At 43.6% G+C, this 12,817-nt stretch overlaps 1 protein-coding gene across 1 annotated transcript in view; it reads left to right on the top strand.

The window, feature by feature from the left end:
* The first annotated feature begins 7,544 nt into the window (after positions 1 to 7,544).
* LOC142158437 (ubiquitin carboxyl-terminal hydrolase CYLD-like) overlaps positions 7,545 to 12,817 on the top strand; it is a 35,475-nt gene continuing 30,202 nt past the window's right edge. Inside the window, exons 1-2 of the mRNA XM_075212389.1 lie at positions 7,545 to 7,791; positions 7,871 to 7,947. Of these exons, the coding sequence (XP_075068490.1) occupies positions 7,933 to 7,947 (15 nt within the window). The 5' untranslated portion in view covers positions 7,545 to 7,791; positions 7,871 to 7,932. The remainder of the gene's footprint in view (positions 7,792 to 7,870; positions 7,948 to 12,817) is intronic.

The following is a 12,817-nucleotide window of genomic DNA, read 5'->3' on the forward strand; positions in this document are numbered from 1 at the left end:
TTGAATGGTTATTCAGATGCCCAAAGTGGTGGTGAGCGTTTCAGCTCCACTTGGGTTGATGGCACTCTCAACTGTGTCCTCCTGAGTTGTGGTGCACATGGGGTTTTTCCAGCTGCAACATGGTCATACAGCATTCTAGATGTATATTTTACAAGCTAGCTATAAATTGCTGCCTCTGCAGATGCTGACTTAAGTAGGAAGGTTTTCCAGGCAGCCGTGTTAACTTAAGCATTCCTTGTCGTCTATAAAGTTTGGCTTTGGGACAGTTCTACTCTGTTCTTCTGATTGCCCATCTCCTTGCTTGGCAAATAGTAAACGGAGGAGGAGCAGGGCATCTGGTTTAGAGTGGAAAAGTTGGCTTTTCCCAGTTCCCTGTTTTAGGATTAAAACATAACCCAAAACTGTGTCCCCATATGGCCTCTGAGCAAAGACTTAAATTTTTGTAAACTGTTCTAAAAATGCATTTAGAGGTGAACGTAAGCAACAAGTGATTTTTAGGGCGCCAACCTCTACTACTGACCTTTATTTAAGTAATAACCAGTGATGGACTAAGGGAATGGAGGATCCCGGGCTAAGGGTACTGTGAGCCCCCCTCATAGTCTCACTCTCATGAGATCTCGTCAGTAAGGAGATTACTGCACACTACAGTGACAGCAGGCAGCTAACAGCATAACATTTGTTGTTAGTTGCCTGCCATTCTCCATGACCTGACAGTCGGAGCCGGGAGCAAGGACGCCCCCGACCCGATGAATGCCGGCGCTACACAGGAAAAAATAAATAAATAAAGTTAAAATAGTTTCAAGGGCCCCCCAGATGCCTGAGGCCCCTGTGCTCTAGCCCAGAAAGCCCCCGGGTTAATCCAGCCCTGGTCATAACATGCAAACAGTGGGGTACTGTAACAGTTGGCCATTCTAACTATATAAATAAACAGCAGAACATTTTAATGCTATTTTCTTGCAATACCATAGTTTAAGACGCTGATCCTCCTGGATTCTGACCTTGACACCCACAAATAATGAAACAGAAATGTGGTATTCTGACAACTGTTTCCATTTTCATGTAAAAGGAGTAGCAGCTGATTGATCCATAAATATAGAGGGTTATCATTGATGATGCTTGAGTGATCTCAGCATTAGAGGGCCCTCTCATTTGCTAGATTCAGCAGAAACCTGGTAATTACAATTAGTGGTAATCTTTGCTAGTTAGCCTACATAATTACCTATGAGCACCTGGGAGGAAAATGACAAGTGCATGAATATAAACGACAACCTCCTCCTGATTGAAAGTGCACTATAAATCTTATTTTGTAGTTGTGCTTCATACTCCCAGAGACCAGAAAAGTTCCCAACTTATTATAATAATCAGGACACTGCTAAACTGAGGAAACGACAGAGGTTCTAGGGTAAATCCTCTTGTATTGCTATTTTCCGTATGTGAAAAAAAATATTCTGTTGTAGATATAGACACATTTACTGTATTATTGGCATATAAGATTTACAAATGCATTAACGCTGCACTACTGCCTGGTGAAATGTGATAGTGCAGCTCCCCTAGCCACAGGCTCCGGGTCTGCCACTTGCAGCAGTCATTCCTGGGGCTCTGCCGGTTCTGTATTTACAAAATCTGCTAAGCAATATAGATCGCCAACTTGAAATGGCATCGGAGGGGGGATGCAAATGGGAGATGAAGGAAGAGAAATTCTGGAGCCCTGGGAAAAGTTGCTGAATGTAGCAGTCACTGGGTCTCAAGCTGGTTGGATGGGGGATTCAGTTATTACCTTTTACTAAGTGGTAATTCAGATTTATGGTTATCCAAGGCCATTAAGCAAATAAGAAATACATAAGTTATAAAACATTTTTCCATCACATCACATTCTTCAGCATATCTGGCTATGGCACTGTGAGCATCAGTTATACTGACCACAAACCACTACTCTCTACTCTCTTTCATGTACAGCACATATTTCACCGTACCTAATATACAATATATAGGACAACTGTCATTTTGAAATATTGTAAAACCCATGTAACATACATTTTGCCCAGTCTAAAGACTTGTATTTTAGTGCCAAGTATAGTAAGTTAGTTATAATATCTAAGCAACTGTAATTTTGTTAATCTTTGAGTAGCATTAATCTGCCCAAAAAAAAAATAAGCATTTGTGTTTTTCCAGTGGCAAAATCCAGGACTGGGACACTGACAGAGTGGCATCAAACAGAGGCTAATCTCTCTGAGAGGATGCAAAGTTCATTCACCAAGTGACAGTGACAGCCTGGTAGTCCATAGTAAGGGCCAGGAATCGGACATTTGGTTCCTGACCCTATATTTTAAGTACACAGAACCTCCTTTACAAGCAAGGTGCAGTGCAAAAGTTCTGTGGTGCTGTGTGCCTCAATGTAATGAAGTGCTTCTAGGTTTCTGCCAAAGCACATAGGTTTACAGGACAAGATGGCGGTATTGAAGTGCATTTCTAGGCGCACTTTACTCAATATAAAGGAAAAAGTTTCAAACACACAAAAAGCACCTCAATGTCCCCTCACACTCATTAATTTAAGCTATAAGTTTTAGAAGAAAAATTAAAATATTTTAGTTCAATGAAAAGAGTATTTCTAAAATGCGTGATCATTGGATGTGATGTTTTAACTTTTACTCAGTCTGTCTTTTCTGATTCTTCCATTTCTAGTTTGTGGAGATGTCTCCAGAGAGAGGAGAGAGTATGTGTGCACTAAGTGGGCCATCTACGTGCACTGCTATAAAACAAAGGCATTGTACGCCATGCATCCAGTGGTTTTTGTAAATGGATACAAATAAATCAATGGGGGGAGCTGTGTGCTCTTGTGATATTTTACAATCTGAAATGCTAACTAGCCTATGGAGGTCAACTGCTTTCAAGATAGGAATTAAGTAAGGGGCTGGGGCTTGGTGTCTCAAAACCCACTGATAGTTACATCAGTGGTATAATATACTTTAAAAAAAAAAAAGATTAGGCTTAATTAGAAAGCAGCTATAATTACCTGTAATAAACATGCTATTTTATGATGTCATTAACTTGCTTCTGTGCCAATGTGACTGATTTGAATATGGCTTAGTGGGTCAAAATGAAAGCAACTGTGAGAATGCAAAAAAAAGTTATGTTTTCTAGTGCAATGTAATAACCGTTGCCAGTATACAAGTTGGCGTCAATTGTATAAGCAGTTAAGCAAATCACAAAGTAAACGAGAGGTACATAGTGAAGAGAATAAGTATTCCGTACAATTCAAAACAAAAATACATTGAGAGCTTGTGTTTACGACTGGCAGTAATAAAAAAAAAGATATAAAATTGAACTGAACAGAATATGCATGGGTGTGTTATGGGGAGTTTGTTCTAGCAATTATCTGAAAAGAGCATAGTTCAACACAAGTACATAGAAAAACAAGGTAGGTCTACATTTGTATTTATTTTTGTCTCTTTCACTTTCAGTTACTCTAAAAGGTTGGCATTTATTTTGTTACTCTTATTGTTTGTTTTTCATTTTTTTAAATCCATTTCAAAATATTACTTTGTAACTAACATTCCCTATGTTTAAATAAATAAGAATAAAGTTCATAATGAGTGTAAAGGAACAATTTCTTTCTTTGCACAATTCTTTAAATACTTGTGATAGAGAACAATACTGACAGCTTTTCAAGGACCAGTTTGGGAGAGAATTAATCAGGTGAGGATTAACAGCAGCACAGAGGGACCGCTCTACTTCAGCAACATTAAGAAGGACCAGCTTAAGGTCAAATGTTGATAACTAGGCATTAACATGTCTTCATTATCAAGAAAATTAGAGAGGTGCTAAGGAGATGGGCAGAGCCTAACCTGTCTGAGGCAGAGGACAGTAAAAATGTCTAAGGTGATTCCCAAGCAGGACCAGCAGCATAGTTTTGAAGAGCCCCTCGTCCAGCTACTCTTTAGAGCAGCAGGTCTCATCCACTCAAGTCCCTAATGACGGCCGTACCGCTGGGCTAAATATGCAGCTTGCAGCCTTATCAAAAGATGAACAAACCCTTGTTCTTCAGATCTGCAGAATCAAAGGACAAAGCTACTTTTAGCACCCAGCAAAACAGATGACAGCTGCTGTGCCCAAACTAGGATCCCTGCAGTTATGAACTTTGGGGACCTTGTGGGGGACAATTATGACATTTAGAAGTATTTGACATGACCTGCAGACTCCATAATTTGTCAGTGTGGGTGAAAAATTTGATCCCTACACTTCAAGAACACGCAGCGGAGGCCTATTGTGGAGCTGCCCAATATGGCAATGTGAATTATTAGGCAGTAAAAGGGTCCCTCCTAAAATGCTATGCCACAGAGGCCTACAAGCAGAAATGTTGTAATTTCTGCTTGTGAACCACAAGGTTTTTTTGAACCAGCCCCCCCTTCCCCCCCCCAGTCTCAGGACAAGACAATAGACTTAATTTGCACTGAACAGCTTCACAGCTGCTGCACACCAGAGGTGAAGGAATGGGTACTGGACCAGAAATCCTCTACATGAGAAACAGTGGCCCAGTTGGCAGACTAATATATATGGAGAGAATAAAGCATAAAAACAGAAGCACTAAACATAGTGTGAATCAATAAACAACCAATAAAAATTAGGATAGTGGGTGAATAGTCGCGTACCAAGATACAATGAATATGGAGCTTATCTGGTAATGAGGTAGGTATATGTCATCGTCTTCCTCAGCACTGTTCCATAAACTAATGAATCATACAATAGCTGCTGCTGTGTTTTGGTTTCCTGCTGTTTCAGCAATGCAGCAGTTTAGCCACTCTCTGCTGCATTTCTCAGCAGTTGATAAATTGCACCTGTGGCTGGTTCTTAAAATCCTGACTCTCCCAGCAATCTGGCTCAGATCTGATGGTGTCACTATGATATATTTCCTGGGAGTCTATTTAACTGCTAACTTTGCAACCGTGACGCCTGTGCATTTATTATTATTATTATCCTTTATTTGTTAGGCGCCACAAGAGTTCCGCAGCGCCGTACACAGCACAAACAGTAGACTAACCAAGGTGAAACATTACACACAGTAAACAAAAAATACCAAAACTTCAGAGACTCCAGGCAGGCTAATGCAGTAAAGACGGAGCAGAAGAACAGGTATGGAGAACAAAGGGAAGAGGGCCCTGCTCAAATGAGCTTACATCCTAAGGGAGGGTAGACAGAACACAGGCACACAGGGAGCAAGTTGAAGAAGTGGGGAGAGAACAGGGGGGCTGGGAGGAGAGAGGGGGAGAGCAGGCGGAGGAGATGAGGAGGTTAGGTGTAAGGTTAGTAGGCTTTTAGGAACAGGTAAGTTTTGAGTGCTTTCTTGAAGGAGGACAAATTGGGAGAAAGATGGATGGAGCAAGGGAGGCCGTTCCAGTGAAGGGTGGCAGCACGGGAGAAGTCTTGGATTCTGGAGTGGGAAGAGGTGATCAGAGTGGAGGAGAGGCAGAGTGGAGGAGAGGCGATGGTCATTGGCTGAGCGCAGGGGGCGGGCAGGGGTGTGAATAGAGAGGAGGTTAGAGATATAGGGGGCGGTAGACTGGGAGAGAGCCTTGAAAGTGACGGTTAGGAGTTTGAAAAGGATTCTGTAAGGAATGGGGAGCCAGTGTAGGGCAAGGCAGAGAGGGGAGGTGGATGAGGAGCGGCGAGAAAGGAAGATGAGCCTTGCAGCCGCATTGAGTATAGAGCGGAGGGGGGCGAGATGGGAATGGGGAAGGCTGGTAAGAAGGAGGTTGCAATAATCAAGGCGGGAGACGATGAGTGCGTGGATGATAGTTTTGGTGGCATCTTGGGAGAGGAAGGGCCGGATGCGGGCAATGTTGCATAGCTGGTAGCGGCAGGCTTGGACAAGGGATTGGATGTGGGGGGTGAAACTTTGACCTTGACCTTTAACTTTGACCTTGACCTATAACTTTGACCTTGACCTGGCACTCTTGTGTATTTTATATTTGCATGCACAAGGTGACATTCTTATTGCAAGATAAGCAAACTTGTAACCAGTGGAGTTTCCTGAATCTAGACTCTATCATCATCTGCATGAAAACATCATTTACATATTACCTGTAGCATGTGTGAGGAACGGAAGAATGACCTAGACACACACCACCACTCCCTATGTTCATACAAGCCATATCTCCACTCCACAAAGTGGCTCCTGGTCCCACAGACTCTGAATTTCCAGGATTTACAAAGGGGGTCTGCTATGAGACCTCCTTTATGTGTCTGGTTTTTTTTTTGTAATCGGGCTCCTGTAGTCTGATAGCTCCCAGGAACAGGGCAGAGCCGTGGCTGACTAGAAGCACCTTGTATGTGGATACCTTCTAGAGTGAATCAGCATTAGAGAGGTGTCCACCTGCTCATACAATTGGAGTCGACTCCTTCACCAGCACTTGGAACCACTTGCACTTCTGGGCAGTTTGTAGGAATAAGTCAGATTGTGTTACTTGGAGATATTGTTCCTGATGAGGTTTGTTCCCTATCAGGACTGCCAAAGTGCTAAGGCAGGATGCTGGTTTAATGCAGCAGACAGTAAAAGAAAAATATTGCCTCTAATTTGTTGGTCAAAGGAACAAGGCATGATAATAAAAGTGAAAATGGTAATTACTTAATAGCTTTATAAGAGATAAACACATCACTGGAATGTGGTAATGTTACACTTTATATGGGCTTCAAGACCTGATTTGTACAGTCCCTGTCCCTTTTAGCAATCTAAACTGATCCTATTATCTGCCCATGAGGTTCAGTTTGAATCATCAATTTTTACTACTTGTCATTGACTGAAGTGGTAGTTGTGGGCAGGGGCGATTTAGGCCCCGCCCCCTTTCTGACATGTAAGGCTGCCGGCGCCTGCAGCTCCGCTCGGCAGTGTCAGGGTGCTGCCCTGAACACAACCAGAGCAGTCGGGCAGCACCCTGTCACTGCCGAGCGGACCTGCACACACTGCAGCCGCCGGCAGAGGGGGTTCTCTTTCCACGCACTGCCAGAGTCAGGGGACTCAGTCCCCTCGACCTGTCTCGGATTTTCATCTTTAAATCTGCCCAAACTGACATCCAGGGTTGGCCCCCTGTGTGGCAGTAACAGCGGTACATTTTTAGGCTACATAAGTAATATTTCAATTGACAGAATTATCACCTTTTCAGGTAGTGGAAGCCAGGACTGTGACATAATAAAAGCAAGAAAAAAAATCCCTTCCTCTTTGCTTATCTTCTAATTCCCTTTTTATATACATCACAATAATCTATTGGACAGTACTTGCAAATACACGTTTGTTTTCTGATCTCGTGTAACATTGTAATTTGTTTACATGCAAAGTGTAAGTAAAGGTCGGCAGCGTTGATTCAGCGCTGCAGTAGTTTGATAGAGACCGTACATTACAAAAGCTACAATATAGATCTTATATCGCACACACTGAGCTCACAGCTGAGTTCACAGCTTGTTCAATGGGACTTTCCCGCTCCCGCCCACTCCTGCAAGCCTGTTTCTCCATTGGTCCCCACAACTGCCGCCTGTCACTGATTGGGTGACTGTGCTGCCCACTCCTTCGCTGCCCACTTCCTTGTTGTAAATTCCCAGTCTTGACTAACCTAATAGTTTAAATATATTTACTGAAATCATGTAAATGATACCTGGAATAAGCTCAGGTGAAAAGTCCTTGGGACCAGAAGACCAGCTTGGAGGTTTATGTGAGCTCTTATAGGTGTTCCCTAACTTTTATGTGGCAACAGGTTAGAGGTGACTGAACTCGGCCACTAGTGGATACATTGCAGGCTATACGTGAGTACACAAGGGGGCTGTGGATTAAATAAGCGTCTAAACAGGACAATGCTAAACTTTGTCTTCATACTCGTTGCAGTGCGTGGAAAGAAAGGATCCTACATTTGGGCCGTTTCCGACATCATATAGTATGAATTGTACATGACAGACAGACATGTGAGTACAAAACACAAATGCGATTTTCAGAGAAGTCTGGGAAATGACATATGCCTATAGGTGGGGAAAACCAGCATGGAGGGAGAAAGAGCTAATTTTTTGTATACAGGAAAGTACTTTTTTTTTTTTTTTTATTGTTGCACATATCAAATATCAAAATATGAGTTCCTCTAATCAATGCTTTGAGTACCTGAAATGCTGTGAACTCCAGGCCTTGCTTCCTGAATCTGTTTTTTTTGTTTTTTTTACAGCTAAGTACTCCATAGTATGGGGAGCATCCCCACCAGTAGTCCTTCATGTACATGCTGCTTTTTTTGTGTGTAAAATATGCATGTACTTCTAATGCACGGCAAAAAAAAAGCATATATCCATATCAAGATTTTTTTGGGCGTATCTTCAACTTATGCCCATTTACGCCTGGAGTGGTGATATGGGAGAGGGAAGGTTTGGGCAAGCATAGGCTGTGTACAGCAGGGGTGTGTTCTGGTAATTGCTACTCAGTTAAGATATTGATGCATATGTAGACACCCTTCAAGAGGCAGATCCCTTGTAAGTGCTAGATGGCTGGTGCATGTATACACGTTGATGACTATTAGCAGCACTATCTAGCTGCTTCTGGTAGGCTGTTTGCGGATTGACTCCATTCATGAGTAGCATGGTGGCTTAGTGGTTTGCACTTCTGCGCCACAGCACTGCGGTCATTAGTTTGATTCCCGACCATGGCCTTATCTGTGTGGAGTTTGTATGTTCTCCCAGTGTTTGCGTGGGTTTCCTCCAGGTGCTCCAGTTTCCTCCCACACTCCAAAAACATACTGGTAGGTTAATTGGCTGCTATCAAATTGACTCGTATGTGTATGTTAGGAAATTTAAATTGTAAGCTTCACTGGTCGAGGGACTGATGTGAGCGAGGTCTCTGGACAGCACTGCAGAATTAGTGGCGCTATGTAAATAAATGATGATTAATTGGCATTGTGGCCATCTAAGATCGGTTAACTAGCGTATGTTTATTTGCATTATTCAATTGTTATTTGCATGCAGACAGCTTCAAGGAAAGACCATTTGAATGTAATTTTTAAAGGGATAAACAGATATGGAGGTGTTGTATATAAGTTCTATTGTATGGTTATTGTGACTTTCACTTTTATTAATAAGACCTTATGCTCTCTTGTTTATCTGACGGTTTTCCTCCCACACTCCAAAAACCAACTGGTAGGTTAAATGGCTGCTATTAAATTGCCCTTAGTCTCTCTCGGTCTGTGTGTGTAAGTAAGGGGATTTAGATTGTAAGCTCCAGTGGGACAGGAACTGATGTGAATGAGTTCTCTGTGCAGCGCTGCGGGATTAGTGGCGCTTTATAAATAAATAGATGATGATGACTGCATTACCCTATTTGTACACAAAGTAATAGTTTTAAGTGTTATTAGGTTGCGTACAGATAGAGTAATGCCACTTCCGCATTCAGTATTACCATATATGCCTTGTGTATCCAGGACCGGTGCTAGGGTTTTCGGTGCCCTAGGCAAAATTTCAACACCCCCCCCAGTCCCAGTCCCGAGAGAGCAGAGGTTTGGGTTATTACTCAAAGCTTTCTTCTACAAAAGCTGGATTTGTCCTTCCACCCCATCCTGACCCTGCAGTCCTTCAACTTATGCTTTAGGTTGGCGTTGGTTCGCTCCGTGATCAACTCCATGGAGCGGAAAGAGTTGGATATCAAGGATTCATATCTTCACATCCCAATATGGGACGGCCATCACAACCTTCTCAGGTTTGTTGTGGACTCATCCCAATACCAGTTCCGAGCCCTACCCTTTGGTCTGGCAACAGCACAGAGGGTATTTACAAACGTAATGGCAGTCATGGCAGTGCTCCTACGTCAGAAAGGGGTGACTGTTCTGTAGCTTTAATGAACTTCTGATCAAACTATTTCTGTTCCCCTTCTATTCTACTTGCTCTTGACAGTGGAAATGCTGGAGTCGCACAGTTGGGTCATAAATTTCAAAAAGCCCAGTGCATCGTTTTTGTAGGTCCCCTGTTTGACACCAGGTGATAAGCTTATCTCTCAAGTAGGGATGAGCGCACTCGGATTTATGAAATCCGAGCCCACCCGAACGTTGCGGATCCGAGTCGGATCCGAGACAGATCCGGGTATTGGCGCCAAATTCAAATGTGAAACTGAGGCTCTGACTCATAATCCCGTTGTCGGATCTCGCGATACTCGGATCCTATAAATTCCCCGCTAGTCGCCGCCATCTTCACTCGGGCATTGATCAGGGTAGAGGGAGGGTGTGTTAGGTGGTCCTCTGTCCTGGTAGATCTCGTGCTGTGCTGTTTAGTTCTGTGCTGTGCTGTTTAGTGCTGTGCTGTGCTGTGCTGTGCTGTGCTGTGCTGTGCTGTGCTGTGCTGTGCTGTGCTGTGCTGTGCTGTGTTCTGCAGTATCAGTCCAGTGGTGCTGTGTGCTGTGCTCTGTCCTTCTGAGGTCAGTGGTGCTGCTGGGTCCTGTGCTGTGTCCTGTTCAGTCCAGTGGTGCTGTGTCCTGTGCTCTGTGCTTCTAAGGGCATAGTTATTTCCCCAATATTCCCCTGTGTTTAAAAAAATAAAAAAAAGTTTTTTTAAAAAATACCAAAAACTACTTTAATTTTTTTTAATTACCACAAAATTTGCACAACCAATCCTGCAGTATAAGCCCATTAGTACTGCAATATTACCAAGTTCACACATTCAGCAGTAAAAGTCCAGTGGTACTGCAATATTACAAAGTTTACACATTCTGCAGTATCAGTCCAGTGGTGCTGTGTCCTGTGCTCTGTCCTGCTGAGTTCCGTAGTGCTGCTGGGTCCTGTGCCGTGTCCTGTTCAGTCCAGTGGTGCTGTGTCCTGTGCTCTGTGCTTCTAAGGGCATAGTTATTTCCCCATTATTCCCAAGTTTTTAAAAAATAAAAAAAAAGTAAAAAAAAATAAAAAATTTAAAAAATAAAAAAAATATATAATAATTATAACCAAATTTGCAAAACCAATCCAGCAGTATAAGTCCATTGGTACTGCAATATTACCAAGTTCACACATTCTGCAGTATCTTGTGCTACATATAATGGAGACCAAAAATTTGGAGGATAAAGTAGGGAAAGATCAAGACCCACTTCCTCCTAATGCTGAAGCTGCTGCCACTAGTCATGACATAGACGATGAAATGCCATCAACGTCGTCTTCCAAGCCCGATGCCCAATCTCGTAGTACCGGGCATGTAAAATCCAAAAAGCCCAAGTTAAGAAAAAGTAGCAAAAAGAGAAACTTAAAATCATCTGAGGAGAAACGTAAAGTTGCCAATATGCCATTTACGACACGGAGTGGCAAGGAACGGCTTAGGCCCTGGCCCGTGTTCATGACTAGTGGTTCAGCTTCACCCACGGATCTTAGCCCTCCTCCTCCTCCCCCCCCTACAAAAAATTGAAGAGAGTTATGCTGTCAGCAACAAAACAGCAAACAACTCTGCCTTCTAAAGAGAAATTATCACAAATCCACAAGGCGAGTCCAAGGATGTTGGTGGTTGTCAAGCCTGACCTTCCCATCACTGTACGGGAAGAGGTGGCTCGGGAGGAGGCTATTGATGATGTAGCTGGCGCTGTGGAGGAACTTGATGATGAGGATGGTGATGTGGTTATTGTAAATGAGGCACCAGGGGGGGAAACAGCTGATGTCCATGGGATGAAAAAGCCCATCGTCATGCCTGGTCAGAAGACCAAAAAATGCACCTCTTCGGTCTGGAGTTATTTTTATCCAAATCCAGACAACCAATGTATGGCCATATGTAGCTTATGTAAAGCTCAAATAAGCAGGGGTAAGGATCTTGCCCACCTAGGAACATCCTCCCTTATACGTCACCTGAATAACCTTCATAGTTCAGTGGTTAGTTCAGGAACTGGGGCTAGGACCCTCATCGGTACAGGGACACCTAAATCCCGTGGTCCAGTTGGATACACACCAGCAACACCCTCCTCGTCAACTTCCTCCACAATCTCCATCAGATTCAGTCCTGCAGCCCAAGTCAGCAGCCAGACTGAGTCCTCCTCAATACGGGATTCATCCGAGGAATCCTGCAGCGGTACGCCTACTACTGCCACTGCTGCTGTTGCTGCTGTTAGTCGGTCATCTTCCCAGAGGGGAAGTCGTAAGACCGCTAAGTCTTTCACAAAACAATTGACCGTCCAACAGTCGTTTGCCATGACCACAAAATACGATAGTAGTCACCCTATTGCAAAGCGTATAACTGCGGCTGTAACTGCAATGTTGGTGTTAGACGTGCGCCCGGTGTCCGCCATCAGTGGAGTGGGATTTAGAGGGTTGATGGAGGTATTGTGTCCCCGGTACCAAATCCCCTCGAGATTCCACTTCACTAGGCAGGCGATACCAAAAATGTACAGAGAAGTACGAACAAGTGTCCTCAGTGCTCTTAAAAATGCGGTTGTACCCACTGTCCACTTAACCACGGACATGTGGACAAGTGGTTCTGGGCAAACGAAGGACTATATGACTGTGACAGCCCACTGGGTAGATGCATCCCCTTCCGCAGCAACAGCAACAGCTGCATCAGTAGCAGCATGTACAAAATGGCTGCTCATGCAAAGGCAGGCAACATTGTGTATTACAGGCTTTAATAAGAGGCACAACGCTGACAACATATTAGAGAAAATGAGGGAAATTATCTCCCAGTGGCTTACCCCACTTAGACTCTCATGGGGATTTGTGGTGTCAGACAATGCCAGTAACATTGTGCGGGCATTAAATATGGGCAATTTCCAGCACGTCCCATGTTTTGCCCACACCATTAATTTGGTGGTGCAGCATTACCTCAAGAGTGACAGGGGTGTGCAGGA

This window comes from Mixophyes fleayi, chromosome 1, assembly GCF_038048845.1.
Source record: "Mixophyes fleayi isolate aMixFle1 chromosome 1, aMixFle1.hap1, whole genome shotgun sequence".
Classification (NCBI taxonomy): Eukaryota; Metazoa; Chordata; class Amphibia; order Anura; family Limnodynastidae; genus Mixophyes; species Mixophyes fleayi.